The sequence below is a fragment of the Aristolochia californica genome, unplaced genomic scaffold (genome assembly GCF_029961685.1).
Source record: "Aristolochia californica isolate CCGP_79_NKW_82.1479 unplaced genomic scaffold, dmAriCali1.0.hap1 SCAF_4, whole genome shotgun sequence".
Taxonomy (NCBI): domain Eukaryota; kingdom Viridiplantae; phylum Streptophyta; class Magnoliopsida; order Piperales; family Aristolochiaceae; genus Aristolochia; species Aristolochia californica.
The window spans coordinates 4,930,188-4,948,445 of NW_027182103.1; the positions used below are offsets into that span (position 1 = coordinate 4,930,188).

Here is an 18,258-nt window from a genome sequence, read left to right on the forward strand (position 1 = left end):
GGTTTTGTATGTGTCAAAGAAGTCAAAGCTTAACTTTGATTCTTTCTGTTTAGGTATACATACTCCCAAACAGTTACGACCCATACCGGTCGTAAAGCCTCTAGCAGACTCTGACAGCGGACTACTGATACCAAAGCACTATTGCTATGATATCGACACAAAAGTCTCTAGCAGACTTGTACACAGCGGAAGACAACCTAGGGATGAGGTCAGCGGAACTAGAATCCTAGGGACAACTACCTGTCAGGTAGTGGAGAAAACATCTAAAGGCAGCGGAAAACATCGATGACTCACACAATACTATTCCTACAGTCACATTTCGTCAATCCTATCATTTTACCATTAGGCCACTGTCTTGCTTCCTACCACATGTTACTGCTATATACTCGTTTGTGTCTATTTCATAGCTATCTAGTAGGCCCAACATGACTTCTGCTGCTACCTAGAACTTCTTCGGGGTTTGACCCTATTCCTGCCGGCTTACCACCACGTGGGCAGTTCCGTCGATGCGGTCCTCACGGTCTTCAGAGGGCCCCGAGCCGTTCATATTAACCGTTGCGGCTCCATGGCTGCTTCAGCAGGGTAGAGCACAGCTCCGTTTCGTTTTCTACCTCGGAGCGTAGCCGAATAATTCCAAGTCTCTAGCGTCTGTCCTATTTGGCACTATTTCAATACTATTTCCTTTTGACGAGTGAACAGTAAACATGAATAGTAATCATGAATAGTAACCATGAATAGTAAAAATGAACAGTACTTTTGAACAGTAACTTTGGAACAGTAAAAACAAACACTGTGGAGATCAATACATAGATGCGGAACATGAACAGTAAAAACAACTACTGTACGAATCACAATATTACAAACATGCGGAAATATAAAAAACATTGTTCAAAACAAAAGAAAGTAAAAATAACTAAATACATACCCTTAAAAAAGGGAAAGAAAAACTACTTATCTACATAACTCCCGAAGTTACCGACCGTGGCACCGGTCGGTTCCCTCTTTTCTACTCAGCCATTACGGCTGTTTAAGCACATACCGTGCTTGTGGAACTTGCTGGAGAAAGATCGCCGGAAATCGCCAAGTCGCTCCAACTTCAGTGTCGCTTTTATTTTCGATACTGAATTTTTCGATGTCCTAAACCTCTGGAGGAGCATCTTATTTATAGCTGAAGATTTTTCAGCTTTTCCACCTTTACCCTTGATTGTAAGGTGTGCGTTTAAAGACAAAGGGTATCTTTTGTCTTTTTGGCATGTCTCTTTTGCCCTTGCATTATTACCTTTCGACGCCGAAAGCAGGGGTAGAAATGTCTTTTCTGCTTGTGACATCATGATGATGACGTGCAGGAATCTTTTTAGCCGTCTTTGTTGACTTTGGTGTAGCCGTCATTGATGACTTTTTGTAGCCGCCATTGCGGACTTTTGAGCTGCCTTTGCTGACTTTGTTTTCGTCGTGGGCCTAGTCTGTTGACGTGGCTGCTGACTAGTCTGTTGACGTGGCTGCTGACTGCTCATTCGGACAGCTGCCTTTCGGTGCACAGTTTACAGGTGTGCTCCTTCGAAAAAGTCTTCTGGGCCATCTGGCAGAAGCTTTCCTTTGTTGTTTTGCTGAAGGGGATATTTCCTCCAAGGAGTTTCTTCAGCGTAGCTTCAAGACTGGTCTGGACGGAGGCCGGAGTCTCTTTATAGCTTTTCGAGATGATCGTCAATGGGACGGAGGTCTTGTAGACGAAGCTTCTCTTTTTCTGAATCAGCTGCTTCATGAGCTGTATCAGGTTCTTGAGCCCGTGGATACGTCTGGTTGGCCAGACTGCTTCTGGGCAAGGCTTGGCTTTTGGAATATGTCTGGGATCATATTCCATGTTGGCGTCACCTTCTTTGATGCCTTCAATAGTCACGACGGAAATGATTGGAAACATTTTTGTGTCAGTAACAATTTCAGCAATACAGGAAACGAAATGAAGTCAAATTCCTTTACTCTTGGTTATGGAGATGAAACTTTTGCAAGCCTCCATAATTTCCTTTGGCAGTTTCTCCAATACTGATAAATCGGTGGAGTGCAATACCATCTGTTTTATGAATCCATATGCGTAAAGCATGGATGCATATTTTGAGTCTATTTCATGACTCAGCTTCACTTGATTCCAACTGTTGCTGGGCTCAGTGGTGAAGAAGGGAGTGTTCATCCCTTGCTCAATTTGTTCATTCCATCTCTGGAATTGAACAGTATGATCGGATTCGATCTTTGAACGAACGCTGTCCACCTTTTGAGGGCGTAGCGAGGGTTCTTCAGACATAATGTCCGAAAGTTTTAAAGGTTTAAATTTCTTTAAAAACTCAAACTCATTAAAACTAGTTTTATCTGGTTTATTTAGGCTTTTCAACCTTGTAAACTCAGACGGGGTAACCAATTTTGTCTTGAATGATTTCTCATTACTAGACAAGTCCGTTTCCATCTGGGATGGATCCGTTAAGACTTCCTTTTCAGCTCTAGACTGACAGGTAGAAGTCCCTGATTCCGATTTCAATGAAATCGTTAAGGTTTCCTTTCCAGCTCTTGACTGGCAGGTAGAAATCCCTGATTCCCCTATCTTCAGAGAAGATTGGGTTGTGATTTCCTTCTCATGCCTGGCATGACCGGTAGAAATCCCGGGTCGACCTGTGTTTATCAAAACACGAAAGTCATCCGTCTGCTGATTAGCTGACGTTGTTGCTTCCTTTTCTCGCGATGGAGATCCGGTAGAAGTCCCGGAGGAGCTTGGCATTTCATGCCGTTGAGTGAGTTCTTTTAACTCTTCGGTTAATTCTTTAACCTTGAGTTGTAAGACTTCTCCACTTAACCCGTAACGGGCACAATTCTCATGAATGTCTCCTCGTTCTGAAAGAACTAAAAGACTGTCGAATAGTGACTGTAGAGTTGAAAGCAATACCGTGAGTGTGGCAATTGCTGCTGCTAGGTCCGTCAGGGTGCTGCTGAGGGGATCCATTTTACCTGTCTGTAACACAAGAAAATTCTCGAGTAAGAGTGTCAGGTAAATAGTTTTTATCTCCTTTAATGTGTTCAACAGTAAAAGAGAATTGAAAGAACCATTGCTGCCAACGGAGTAACCTACCGCGACAAAGTGAATCTTCTAAATTTCTTGTCATAAAACCGACAAAATTTTTACAGTCAGTTCTTACCAGAAATTCTTTGGGAGCGAGATAAATATAAAACTTTTTTATCCCATTCTTTACTGCTAAAATTTCTTTTTCATAAGAATGATAGTTTGTTTCAGCAGATGAAAATGTTCCTGATGTATATTTGCATATTCTTTCAGAATCATTGATTTTGCATTTTAGGACTGCTGCCCAAGTGTGATCAGAGGCATCAGTTTCTAAAATCAGATTTGCATCTGGATCGGGTAGAGTTAACACTGGGAGGTGTTTCATCATTTGTTTGATCCGGATTACTTCGAGACTATCAGAGGGTGTCCATTCCCATTTGATGTCTTTCTTTAGTTTCTTTTGAAAGGGTTTCCTAATTTTTGCTAAATTCTTTATGAATTGTTCAGCATATGTTAGGCATCCTAAGAAACGTTGAAGTTGTTTTATATCTTCAATTTCATTCGGAAAAGCAGCTAGTTTTTCCAGAATATGATTTTGAAGAATGATTTCTCCTTTTGAGATGTTTAGACCTAAGAAGTCTATCTTGGTTTTAAACAACTCAGATTTCTTTTTGCTGAGTGCTATCCCAGCAGTTTTTAAGGCATTTAAGACCTTAAGTAATTGCTCTTTATGTTGATCCTTGGTTTCTGAAAAGACTAGGATGTCATCAACATAGACTAAGCAAAATTTAAAGAATGGTTTGAGGATATCATCCATTCTTCTTTGAAATATGTTGGGAGCTTGTTTTAACCCAAAGGGCATTACAAGCCACTCATAATGTCCTAAAGGACAACTGAATGCAGTAAGGGGAATAGCTCTTTCGGTTAGACGAATTTGCCAAAACCCAGATTTGCAATCAAACTTAGAAAACCATTGTTTTCCTCTTATGGCAGCTATTAATCTTTCTTTGTTAGGAAGATAGTAGCCATCCATTTTTGTGGCTTCATTAACCTTTTTATAGTTAATGACCATTCGAGCTTTTCCTCGTTTTATCTCTGCATGATTCCGTACCAGGAAAGCAGGAGATGTATGTGGAGAATGACTTGCGTGGATTAATCCTTGAGCTAGCAAATCATTTATCTGTGTTGAAAATTCTTCAACATCAGAAGGAGTGTAAACCATAGGTTTTTCTCGGATTTCTTTTTCAGGATCAAGAAGTTCGAGGTCGGCATATGGTTTTTGTTTATGCCACCATTCTAAGGGTTTCTCAGAACAAGTGGATTCTAGAAGTTGCTGAACTTCAGATTCACAGGACTCAGCGAGGAGCAGAGTTTCTAAGGGAGGAATCTCATCACCACGCTTGCTGCGTTTTTTGAAGACTTGATGGAGGACATCTCCATTGCCAGAAATGGCATAGGCTTCAGTGGGTTTTACTGCGTAGACAAATACAGCAGTATTATCGATCTCACGTCGAGTGCGACATCGAAGTTTATAGTAGGCTGGTGTTTGCTCTACTGGGGCATGAAACATGAGCCATTCATTTCCTAGGACTAAATCTGGTCCTGTATTTATGTTTGATCCTAAACTAATGAGTTTTGGAATCATAAACTTTTCACCTCCAATGTCGAGATGAATGTTTCGAGCTTCGGCAGGGAGAGAGATAGTGTCGCCGGAGCCAACTGTTACTTGAAGAGGTACTTCAAGCGGTTTCCATAGATCCGTGGGAAGTAGATTTTGTCGAGCTAGACAATATGAACTTCCTGTGTCTACGAGAGCGTGTATATGGAATTTGATATATCCAGGTAGTTTAAGCATGACCGTGATATAAGAATTTCCAGATGCAACATGCTCTGCGTTTATGCGGATACTCATTCAGAGAAGGAACCTGAAGAGTCTGACATGTTCTCTGAGTTTTCTGAGGAGGAAGACTCAGTTTTGAGATGAAGTTCATATACTTCATCTTCTGACTGGATGTCATTATAATGGATGATTTCCAATCCTTTTTCTTCGGCTAGTACCATGTATGTACTGTATCGCCGTTGTTGTTTTTCATTTGGACAATCTCTGGCGAAGTGTCCTTCTTTCTGGCATATCCAGCATTTGCATTTGCTTGGGGTTTTCCCCTTTGGGCAGTATGCATTTGACCCTTTACTGGATGTGGTGGGGCCAGAATTTGTTCTTTTTCGAAAGTATCTCTTTTTAGGAGTATACCTTGTTGTAGAACTTTTTTGTATCCTAAATTTTTTCTGTTGAAATTTCTTAGGATATTTTCGTTGCTTATGGGAGGTGGTTTTGCAACCATAAGCTCCTACATTTTTGTTCTGGTTTGAACAACATAATGTTTGTTTGTTTGCCTTACTACTTTTCTTTTGTAGTTTTTGGGCTTCACAAAGATTTGCCAACATGTCTTGTACAAATCTATGTCTTCTTCCTAAAGTATCAATGTTTAGGAAAATGTCCATGGTTAATGTACCAAGTTCTGGATTGTTTTGCCAATACTTTGTAATGTAGTCTTTTTCAGCTACATGTGCAAATGGTTCTGGCAATTTTGCATAAAAGATAGACAGATAAGGTTTTTGATCTTCTTTTTGCAGTTTATAGAAGTAACTTGCAAACTCGCAGTAATACTTCTCATAAAAACAAATGTTACAGATTTGTAACTTGTTTAATTTCTGAAGAGTTTCTAAACGTTTTCTTTGTTTAGTACTCTCATTGTAGGCTTCTAGGGTTGGATGTATTCCTAGAAATTCCTTTGATATCTTAGCCACTAATCCTTTCAAGATATTGGCTATCGATATTGAGGTATTAGCTCTTTTTTGGTCTTCGGGAAGGTTGTCCCACCAAAGAGCTACATTACCCTGTAAAGCATGGGTAAAGAAATTAAATGCTGATTCTTGGTTCCAAGATTCATGCATATTTGCAGCATTGCTCATGCTTCTTTCCCAATCTTTAAGGACTTTTTCTCCATCCTTGGGGCAATCCAAGTTGAGATAAAATCCAAAAGGGTTTATGCTATCTATGGTTTGGTGTCCCTTAGTAGCATTTGAAGGGTCGACATTTGTGTATTTTGTCGAATACCTTTGTCCTCCCAGGATATTTTGGAATGGGAGAAACTTTCTCGTTCTTGCGGGTGAACCGCAGTACGGTTTCGGAAGTTATCTTGAAAGCTATCTTCCATGTAGGTATCTCGTACCCTTGAAGTTTCTGCTTCAAAGTGGTCGCTACCACGAAGCATTCGAAATCTTTTACCAAGATCATCTGCCTTTTTGTCTTTAGCAGAGTAGTCTGTTTTCTTGGTATTTTCTTCTGCAACTTCATCAGATTCCCAGGCTTCTGGTTCACTGTCGTGTTGCTCTTGTTGTTTACTAGAAGATGGTTTTTCTTCTTGAACATAATAAATCGGTTGGCGACCGAAGGTATTATATTCTGCGTAAACTTCATCATCGGTGGAGGATGAAGCTTTTGAAGCGATCCTAAAAGCAGGTGGTGCTGGATCCTTTCTTCTAGGTGCTATGCAAGGTGTTGCAAAGTACACTAGGTTTTTAAGCCATCCGGTGATGTCAGGAAGGCCTAATGGCAATGGAGTTTCCATATCCATTAAATAGAAAAACTCATTCATTTTTTACAAAGCTAGGAGGTTTAGCTTTTGTTTAATACTTTTGATCTTGCATCGAAATTGATGGATGCGATTTGTGTATCTGTCCCAATGGAAATAATACATTTCCATAGAGTGGATAGAATCATCTTCTGGTTGAAGCATGTTTCTTAGTAAGAGGGTGAAGGCTAGGCCATCTCTCGTTCTTTGCAAACGATCTAAAAGTTTTTGCCGATAGATCATCTGTTTCGGGACGCTGTCCAAGCTTGTTCAGCATCTTCCTTTGTCCGGAACTTTCGGTGAGAATTTCCGGGAAATCCTATGACTTGAGCTTGGGCGTCTTCCCAGCTGTCATATATTCCTGTTGCTCTTCCTATGAAGACAACATACCAGTATTTTGTTTTTTCTGGTTTTCCGTATATACTTGTAGAGGCTTCTCCTGTTGAAGCGGTGTCTACAGGTTGGTATACGGTTTCTTCATGGGTCATTCTGTAGATTTCTCTTTGCAGAATGATTACCAAATCTTCTAAGAATTGCTTAGATAGCATATTCTTGAAGTTCAAGTTGTTCAATCCTGATTTGGTGTTTCAGGTCTTTGATAACTTGTTTTAACCCTACTGGACCAAGTCCTAAGAATCGTCCATCTCGGATTATTCTTCTTCCTTCGTTGTTATATTCTACAGTTAAAAGATCGACTCGCACGAGTTCAAGCCAAACTCAAAGAGCTCGAAGAAAATCCTTTAGTTGTAGAATTGTTCATTCCATCTCTGGAATTGAACAGTATGATCGGATTCGATCTTTGAACGAACGCTGTCCACCTTTTGAGGGCGTAGCGAGGGTTCTTCAGACATAATGTCCGAAAGTTTTAAAGGTTTAAATTTCTTTAAAAACTCAAACTCATTAAAACTAGTTTTATCTGGTTTATTTAGGCTTTTCAACCTTGTAAACTCAGACGGGGTAACCAATTTTGTCTTGAATGATTTCTCATTACTAGACAAGTCCGTTTCCATCTGGGATGGATCCGTTAAGACTTCCTTTTCAGCTCTAGACTGACAGGTAGAAGTCCCTGATTCCGATTTCAATGAAATCGTTAAGGTTTCCTTTCCAGCTCTTGACTGGCAGGTAGAAATCCCTGATTCCCCTATCTTCAGAGAAGATTGGGTTGTGATTTCCTTCTCATGCCTGGCATGACCGGTAGAAATCCCGGGTCAACCTGTGTTTATCAAAACACGAAAGTCATCCGTCTGCTGATTAGCTGACGTTGTTGCTTCCTTTTCTCGCGATGGAGATCCGGTAGAAGTCCCGGAGGAGCTCGGCATTTCATGCCGTTGAGTGAGTTCTTTTAACTCTTCGGTTAATTCTTTAACCTTGAGTTGTAAGACTTCTCCACTTAACCCGTAACGGGCACAATTCTCATGAATGTCTCCTCGTTCTGAAAGAACTAAAAGACTGTCGAATAGTGACTGTAGAGTTGAAAGCAATACCGTGAGTGTGGCAATTGCTGCTGCTAGGTCCGTCAGGGTGCTGCTGAGGGGATCCATTTTACCTGTCTGTAACACAAGAAAATTCTCGAGTAAGAGTGTCAGGTAAATAGTTTTTATCTCCTTTAATGTGTTCAACAGTAAAAGAGAATTGAAAGAACCATTGCTGCCAACGGAGTAACCTACCGCGACAAAGTGAATCTTCTAAATTTCTTGTCATAAAACCGACAAAATTTTTACAGTCAGTTCTTACCAGAAATTCTTTGGGAGCGAGATAAATATAAAACTTTTTTATCCCATTCTTTACTGCTAAAATTTCTTTTTCATAAGAATGATAGTTTGTTTCAGCAGATGAAAATGTTCCTGATGTATATTTGCATATTCTTTCAGAATCATTGATTTTGCATTTTAGGACTGCTGCCCAAGTGTGATCAGAGGCATCAGTTTCTAAAATCAGATTTGCATCTGGATCGGGTAGAGTCAACACTGGGAGGTGTTTCATCATTTGTTTGATCCGGATTACTTCGAGACTATCAGAGGGTGTCCATTCCCATTTGATGTCTTTCTTTAGTTTCTTTTGAAAGGGTTTCCTAATTTTTGCTAAATTCTTTATGAATTGTTCAGCATATGTTAGGCATCCTAAGAAACGTTGAAGTTGTTTTATATCTTCAATTTCATTCGGGAAGATAGAGACTAGTTTAAGACAAACTCCAAGGTCATAAACCTCTTGTTATGTACCTTAGGACCAAACGATGGTCCCCACATGTAAGATTGCTAAGGAAAATTGGGAAAAAGTTAATCATTCTGTTGAGAATTATTGGAACCTACATTGGAAACCACTAAACTTCAAAGCAACACTATAACCAAAGGAAGATGGACGTTGTCATAAGAGAATCATCATCTATTTTAGAATTTAAGAGCATCATGTCTGCTCCTCAAAGCAACACTCTAACCACAATTACTATTATTGGTACGTACTTTTTTCTCTTATGTTCCAACAATTCACCTTGGATCATTGATTTTGGAGTCTATGAACATTTGACGGGTAAACTTAAATATTTTTCTTTTATGACACCATAATACACTTTAGACTAATTTGTATGTATTACAGATGGGTCCCAAACAAGGATTCAGGGTATTGGTACATCCATCATTTTACCAAGTTTTTCATTGTTTAATATTTTGTTTGTCCCTCAATTTCTATAGAATCTTATGTTAGTGAGTCAATTAACCAAGAAACATGATCAATGAAAAATGAGGCAAAAAAATATCTTTTGTTTCTCATTTTGTTCAATCGGGTAATTTGTTGTTCAAATTTCAAAGCTTCAAGGCTTTAAGAAATTAGAAAATATTCATACTTCCCTCTTATCCCGCTATATTTGCCAATGGTACGTATAAAATTTGATAGGTTTGATCTAAATAGATTGCTAGTATGATTATATTTATCAATACAAATATTACGATAAATATTATCACTAAAAGAGTTTACATGGCTCTAGAGTTACAAGTTGAGACGATCTTAAATTCTCTTAGTCTTATCTTTATCTCTATCGTCTTCCTGACCGGGAAGAGGGTTTTTTCAAGTTGATGAGAATCATAGCAGAAAGTCCTTTGCTGTTCTCTTTTGCAAGCATTGCATGTGCTAGCCACTGAGGTGTTGCAATCCTATACCCATAATGCCCTTTTCTCGCACACTTGGGTGCCGCTAACTTCACTTCCCATGCACGTAAAGGCCATCGCCGATGGTGTTTCCTGTCTAGTGTGCCACTTTTGTCTCGCAACCAGGAGGCAGAACCCGACTTCTTGCTTGCACGGTCACGCTGTGACTTTGAATCGACATGATCGAAATAGTTATACGCGCCCATTTCTTAGTAATTATATCGGGATATCCCGGGGCAAATACGTCAAAAGAGAGGGAATTACTGGCCCCGCAGGATTAATCGGACCTGTTGATTACCGCGTACGAAACGTTAAGACTCGGTCGGTCCATTTGTGGGCCGATGACCGAATCACGTGCGTTCCATCTCGTCCGAGTCGCACCCCGGCCGACGCAGCCAAACAGTACAAACGCGTCAAGCAACATCTTTCTCTTTCCCCCGCGTCCCGAATCCCGATGAAGAGGATTTAGGAATAAAAATTAAGAATGAGAATTAGGAATTTAATTCCTCAATTAAATTTTACGTCTGCGTTTGGACTAAATTACCCCCTACCTCGTGTTACCTAATTCTCATTAAGCTAGGGGCATTCATGTCAATTTTTATGCTTTAGAACGAAGGCAAAATACTGGTTAGCACTAGCTTCGAGAGATTAAGTGTCTTCTTATTCTAACGAGGCGCTAAAGTTAACAAAAGGAGTAAAATCTCTCCTCAGTCATTATGCTCTTCTTAGATAGGAAGCAAGGGAGAACTCGTTAGCGCGGAGGGGGCCCGAAGATCACGGCGCGAAGCAAGGGAGAACTCAGGAGAGTGGAGCTTATGCCCTTCCCTTCTCCTCACTTTACTGGCTCACCGTTTCCGTAACTTTAGACTGGACGGTTCTCTTCCTTTACTCGCTACAATACAAGCCTACTGGTTTAGAGCTTTGACAAGAATGAAGCCTATTAGAGGAGATGTTAGCGAGCAGTTTAGGCATCGTCATCGTCATCGTCATCGTCGGGCACCCTAAAGCGAAACTGGAAACTAGAAACACGACATGGAGCCTGTCGTGTATCTGTGGTTGAATCCAGAATTCAGAGCGTGGGGGTGACTGTTGAAGTGGAAGGCTGCATGTCCGGTCGTCGGTTCCTCGTCCGCTGTAGGAGACGAAGAGTTCTTATCCCTAAGCCATGTCACGGCTCATCTTCCCCTCCCCCCCCCCCATCGCGATGCCTATGCCACGTGTGCCCACCCTTCCGCCTTACTCATTTGAACTTACGTGGCAGATTACCAGCATTTTAAACTCACCGGTATCTCCCACCGCCACGAAGCGTGCGGCGACCGGAATTACCAGCTACCGTGCGTCTCGCTGAAACCTTAATCGCTGCCTAACGTCTGTGGCGGGGTTATTTTCGCAGGGTGAAGGAGAGTCAAAATCCATGGATAAGGTGGGTCCTGGCATGACGCTATTGGCTCTATAGATAAGAGCACCCATGAACCCAACAAATTCTGGAACCAAAGCAATCTCATCCCTAATTTGCCACGTGGCGCTCTTCCTCGCCGCTGTGCTTCACTAGAGCACAATCTCCTTTGTCTGATGCGCCACGTGTCATTTTCTGATTAGGTAGGTTCTATCCGAATCTGAGAACAAAGGGAAGTATCTAACGTGCCGTTTCCTAAAACGAATTTCCTTATGAGAGCAAATTTTCTTTGTAATCTAATAGTAGCGATAGACAAGAGCCATCTCGTCAGGGGAGGACAAAAAACAACCAAATCGAACAAGATTTTGGACGGTAGAAATGAACTTAAACGTGTTTCTTTGACCCTAAGTAAGAGTTTTCATTTTCACACGATCCTATATAAAATATCGTGTGCAAATCAAATCATATTACATGTACTTTTTGTCACAATGGTACAAGGTGTTAGACGATTCGGTCTCTCTACCCGTAAGTGACCCGTTGTAGTCGGTTACACCTTTACAGTTTTTTTGTTACCCGAAAGTTAGATACTATTGATTAGGTACAATTTTGGTTTATGAATTTTATATATATTTTTTAAAATTCTATTTTAAGTCTGCCCTATCTAATATAGAGTCGTTTCCGTGGAGCAAAGCGACCTGCATGTGAGTCCCGGTGCTGTGCAGCAACCGGTAGAAGCCGTCCCCGAAGATTTTTTATTTATTTTTACCGTTCTACCCTCCTTTCGATTATTCCCGGTTTCAGTTGAAAACCCACTGAATAAAGTGGGAAGAAAACTTGTGGTGGCTTCAATTACTTATCTTCGACGGCAGAGATTGCACGTAACAAAAGATTACACGTTAGGAGATTTGTTTTTTTCGCCGTTGAAATTTTGATTCACGCGCGGTAATTGCGGAGCCGTAGCGTAGGCGACTTACTCGGGGCCCACCTCTTAAGCGTCGGCTCTAAATCACCAAAAAATAAACTATTGGGCTGCGTGTCGAATGTCCCAGGCCCAGGGTGATGAAGAATAAGAATATGTATATAATAGGGTTTTATAATTGTAGTCCACCTTCACGGGCGTCACGTTTCGACGTGACTCCATGCCGGCACTGTTCAGGTTTTCAAATTTTTTATTTATTTTTATTAAACGTTGATTGGACGTAAATACCCCCACTCAGGGAGTAGGTGGTTAAAAAGGGGTCCACCACATGCATTTCAACGATTCTTCTTTATATAGACACGAAGGAGGGTTTTTCAGTCCAGCTGGACCTTCTGTGGGCCACTCTAGTTTGGTGCGTTGGCGCTGTTAATAAGGAGGGGAAGTGTTTCGAATCCTATGGAAGAAAAGTAAAGTGGCTTCCGTTTTCGTCAAAGTTTCCCACGAGGAAAGGGCGTTTCTTTATGAATAAAGATTTTGTTGTAGGGGTATTTTTGTGATTTTCTTTTAATGATACAAATCCGCAAAAATAATTCTTCTCTTTCTGTTTAAGCGCATGTAAGAGCGAAATATAGTCGTTCCGGTCAACGCTGTTTGACCGTAGTTTTCACGGCACGGTCGAGTAGAAACGGATGGCTGAAGCGACTTCGGATGGCGTGAGGAGTAAATAGGGGGGAGGCGCCTCAGCTTCTCTTTCCTATAAAGGATTTTTCCTTCTCTCTTGAGTTTTCGGTCGGGCGGCCGCTCGTTGTCAATAGATAGATATGCGGACGAGAAGAGGATTTTGTTACCCTGAAATCCTGCTCTGTGTGGACGAAGCCGAGAGAAAGAGACGTGCCCAGTCTGTGCTTCGATACGACGGCGAACCTCTCGATCGGAAGAGATCAAGGACGGCGCCTGATGTTGTTGTGGCGTCGGATTTCTTCAGCGGTTTACCGGACGATCTTATCGTCTGCATCCTCTGTAAACTCAGCTCCTCCGCTGCTTGTCCTTCTGATTTCGTTAATGTTCTCATGACGTAAGTATGTTTGTCCCGGACAAAAAAATGTTCCGTTGATTTTTGGTTCTTTCTCGTCGGTCGGAGAATCGTCTCCTTTTTTCGCTGGTTTTTGTCAAGGGCATTGATACGGAAGACGCAGTTCGGTTGTACGTTTGGTTCTATTTTCCCGGTTTTGGTACAGATCTGTGATTTCGATTTTCGAATTCGAATTATCAGTTGGTGGTTTTTTAATCTTTGAATTTCTTGCAAACAAGGGTTTGTAAAGAGTGAATGATTTTTTGGGAGTATTAGCAATATTAACGGCGATTCCATTATTTTCTATTGAAACAGATGCAAGAGACTGAACGGGTTGGGACTTCACCCGCTCGTCTTATCCAAAGCCTCTCCAAAATCCATTGCCGTGAAGGCGAAGAACTGGTCGGAATCTGCTCACCGTTTCCTAAAACGGTGCGCCGACGCCGGAAATGTCGAAGCTTGTTATACTCTCGGAATGGTCAGTCTCCTTGATTATAACCCGCTCCTAGACTGAATAGTGAAACATTTCCTTAAATGTCCTTCAAAATTCTCAAGTAATATGTAGCAGTTTCCTTAAAAAACAATTCCATTAGCGTAATGAAGGGCGTCATTATATCGTCGTCTTGTTTTGAATTAGGGTAAAGAAGTGGCCATTAATTTCGTCTGCTGGTTACTTGCAGATCCGTTTCTACTGTTTGCAAAACCGAGGTAGTGGGGCGTCGCTTATGGCGCGAGCGGCTTTAGCGTCTCATCTGCCAGCGTTATATTCTCTTGCTGTCATCCAGTTCAACGGCTCAGGCGGTTCGAAGAACGACAAGGACCTGCGAGCCGGCGTCGCCCTCTGCGCCAGAGCAGCTTTTCTCGGCCACGTCGACGCCCTCCGGGAGCTGGGACACTGCCTCCAGGACGGCTACGGCGTGCGTCAGAACGTCGCCGAGGGCCGCCGGTTCCTCGTACAGGCGAACGCCCGGGAACTCGCATCGGTGCTCGCCTTGTCGCCAGGCCAGCGCCCGGGGTCGACGTGGCACCACCCGCAGCAGCGCCACGTGGTGGGGTCCGGCTGTCCCTTGCTGAGCGACTTCGGGTGCAACGTGCCACAGCGGGAGGCGCACCCAGCGAGCAAGTTTCTGGCGGAGTGGTTTGGTGCACGCGGCTGGGTGGCCAGTCCAGGACTGAGGCTGTGCTCGCACGCCGGGTGCGGGAGGCCGGAAACACGGAGGCACGAATTCAGAAGATGCTCAGTGTGTGGGTCGGTGAACTACTGCTCGCGCGCGTGTCAGGCGCTTGATTGGAAGGTAAAACACAAGATGGAGTGTACTCCTTTGGAACAGTGGATCGAGGAAGACGATGATAATGGTGACGGTGAAGATGGGATCAATTTGGATAACGAAGAAGAGGAGGAGGAAACCACCGGAGAAGGGTAACGGTGAGGGCCAATCTGAGCTATTGTCTTTTTGAAAGAAAAAAAAGGAACCAGAGATAGTTTTTTTGTTCTTTAATCTTGTTCTTTCTGTACTATATAGAGGCTACCGCAGATTTAATTTGAAAGAGAGCTTTTGGCTAAATTCACTTTTATCTCTTCGGGGGCGTCAATTTCATGAAACAATTTCAAACGATTGTGGCTGGAATCCGGAGGGGACCATATTAAATTGTCATTCGATTCAAAGTGAAATGTTCGTCGAAGTTGACAGCAGTAGCAGGCCTACTTGATTGAGAGATATTAATATTAAAACCAGAAGATCACAAAATCCAGAGTTAAAGAGCTACTGTTGAAGAAGAGGGAAGAAAAGTGAAGGCGCAAATAAAGGCCGATCCATTCGAGTAGAGCCATTCCCATGTGATAGGCTCACTCAGTTGAATCGTTTCTGGTCTTGTACTTATAGGTAACAAGAACTACCCTCTCAGTTAACCCTTCTCTTTGGTTGTTAACCACGTCATTGACCGGAGGAAAGGGGTTAAGATAGCCTTGGTCAAATGGTTTAATTTCAAAACCTTAGTTTGGATACTTCGTAAACATTAGAGGATATAATGTTGGCAGGATGTTGGTCGCAAGATCGTTTTCCACCAAGTTTTGATGATAACAAACATTTGGAACAAACCGTGTGTTTGTAAAATTCAGGATCCCGTGTGTTATAATGACTATAATACCCTTAGGGTTAAATGCTCTACAAAAGAAAAGACATATCTCTTTAATTAATTATACTTTCATGACATCTTTATGAGAAATCTTTTTATTTACCAAGATGTCACCTCTTGGACGTGTGGGCTTGAGCCCATCTTCTAACACACCTCAACTTTTCACAACACCTTTATTCAAATGGTAGTAGGAGGATTCAAATATTAGTAGAATAATAAATAATAGATAAATGTATAAAGAATACAATTTATTATCCTTCTAAAATATGATTGATTATCATACAATAACCGATAATTCACAATAGGATAGTCGATTATGTATGAATAGAAGCTGCAAAAGTCAAAAAGTTGTTCAAACAAAAGATTTTTCTCAAACAACTCAGCCTAGATCAGCAAAAAGTCATTTTCGAGCTTTGATTCAACCATGATAGGCCTCCAAACTTTGTAAATGGCATGTCATTGTCATTAGTAACCCAAAACAAGAATTTTTTAAAGTATTTTCTTGTGATTTTTCATCAATGATTTAATGGACTTTTAAAGAGGACAACATACCTCTTCCAAAACCGAATGACTCTATTTTGTAAGGTTTGAACTTTGTTTTAATGTAATTTTTCGTCTTATTTCACTGAGAAATTTTGCCATAGCTAGGGGAAACTTCCAAAGCATACTCATACTTTTAAATCATTTGTGGAGGTTAGATTTGTAACAGAAAACTCAATCTAGTATGGTTGATAAGCCGATGCACAAACATTTTAGTTTTAGATCTTTAAAATTGTCTTAGCTTTGATTTGAGCTAGAATTTTTACTTCTTGATTGGTAAACCATTTTGAGTACACTAATAAGTTATCTTGAGCCTTGATTTTCATATCTATTGAGTGATTGAATTGTTCTATATAGGCCAAGCAATACATAATTCCGACTTTCAAATCTTTGGCTGTTTTAGCTCTTAATTTGAGCTAGAGTGGATTTGTGATATTAGTCTAACTACTAGTTTGGAGCTTTGAATTTCATATATTCTATTTGACTCGGCTGCTTTTGAGAAACTTAAGTACCATTGAACTCTTATTTTCAAATCTTTTAAGTATACTTGGTGATTTCTAGTTGAACTTGTGTCATTGGATTTTCAAATCATTAATTTACTTCAGTAAAACTCTTTGGGGTTGTATTTTCAAATGAATTATCATTTCTGGTTGTAGTAATTTTCAACCAAGACAAGTAATTTGAAAGACCTTTGGATGGAACAATAGTAGTTTTGAGAAGATAATTTTTTCCATAGATTTTAACTAGAATTTTTTCAATCATTACTCAAGCGACAACAGTAAATAATTAGGGTATGATGCTGAAAAATACTCCAATTAAAAGAACGATCAATCAATATAAACAATGTACGATCAATCAAATAGATAGTATTAGAAAGGTTCCAAACTGTATGATTGATCAATGTGTGTAAGGGAAGTATGATCATATAGAATGTAGTTGAATGTGTTTAAAACGTACAATGATTATACAAAATATTGTGACGATATTTTAAAGCCTATGATAGATCATTGAGATGATGCTTAATCGAGTATACATAATATTGTAGTAAAAATAAAAAATCTGACTTTTAAACTCTAGAAACAAAGATGATAAAAGATAAACTAGAGGAGTTCCCAAAACTCATTAAGGGGTAAAAATTGGTTTTTACATGAATAAGCGATAAAATTATATAGAACAATAATATTAGCTAAAATAATGAGCAAATAAAATATGTAAATAAGGTATTACTTGTTGACCTCGGTTGACATTCATCCATATTTTGCTGATAACAAAAATGAGTCGCATTTGTACTAATAATTTGCAAATCAAGCATTTTCCTTCAAGAGACAATATTAAGGTCTGTAGAAAGAACTTGCAAACTCAAGACAAGAACTCATACGATGTGTCAAGTGATCTTGAAGAGGTACCTACAATAAAGATTGAAGATTTGAAGATTAGAGACTAACTTGTCTAGAAATATCTCAAGAACTCTTGCCACTAATGACAACAACCACCAAACTCTGATTTTAAGGTACATAAGAGTAGTGGAGCTTTAGGGCATTTGATTTTTCAAAACCATGTTTAAACGATGCATAAAAATGTTTTTAGACTTGCGAAACACCTTAACCAAGTTATCATCATGCTTAAAAACTTTTTAAAATTTTGGCATATGAGTAGTAGTAGAAAGCTTCAACTTCTGAAGTATTTTATGCTATCAAGAACGAGATTTTATATGGAGAAATATATATAAAAATAAATATCTGTAAGTCTATTTTCTTAATTATTCAACCAATTCTCGATCTGAGTTTTTTATAAGGAGATATTGATCTTGGAAGAGTTAATGGTTATGCTGGAAAAAAAGGAGAAACAAGGCTTAGTTCGGCCAGATGACAGAAACCGAAATTTATCAGATTATTTATCTTTTGATAATTATATTTTATTAAGAGAAGTTATACTTGGATGAATGGTATTTAAGTCTAGTTTCTTAAGGAGAAACTTTCATTCAATCTGATCTATATTTAAAGATATATTCGTATTGGAAGAATCAAAGGTCATGCTGGTATTTTGCTGTATCGAAAAATCCGAATTTGTGCCTTTTGTTTTGCGTCATTGTTTGAGTGGCTATATCAGGAAAATATCTTACTTCTCATTGTTTTAAGGGCTTATTACTACATCTATGTTATTTGGGCTTATTATTGCTTCTATGATATTTGGTTCAAGCTGGGATCACTGACATTACCTCCCAGCTTGAGGGGGAGAAGTGTAAGAAGTACAAGAAAGAGGTATTTTATTCCATATGTTGTGGATAAGTTTATGTGACCAAAATATGCAAGAAAGGGGGAGCACAAAAGATGACCTTACTCGTCTAAGAAAAAATATTTATATCGGATTATGATTA

The 18,258-nt window shown here is 40.1% G+C and overlaps 1 protein-coding gene across 1 annotated transcript; it reads left to right on the forward strand.

The window, feature by feature from the left end:
• Positions 1-12,828: 12,828 nt before the first annotated feature.
• On the forward strand, positions 12,829-14,829 carry LOC137962921 (F-box protein At1g67340-like). Its single transcript, XM_068810055.1, has 3 exons — positions 12,829-13,208; positions 13,521-13,683; positions 13,886-14,829. Exons 1-3 carry the CDS (start codon positions 12,955-12,957, stop codon positions 14,627-14,629), a joined length of 1,161 nt encoding a protein of 386 aa, XP_068666156.1. The 5' UTR covers positions 12,829-12,954; the 3' UTR covers positions 14,630-14,829.
• The last annotated feature ends 3,429 nt before the right edge of the window (positions 14,830-18,258 follow it).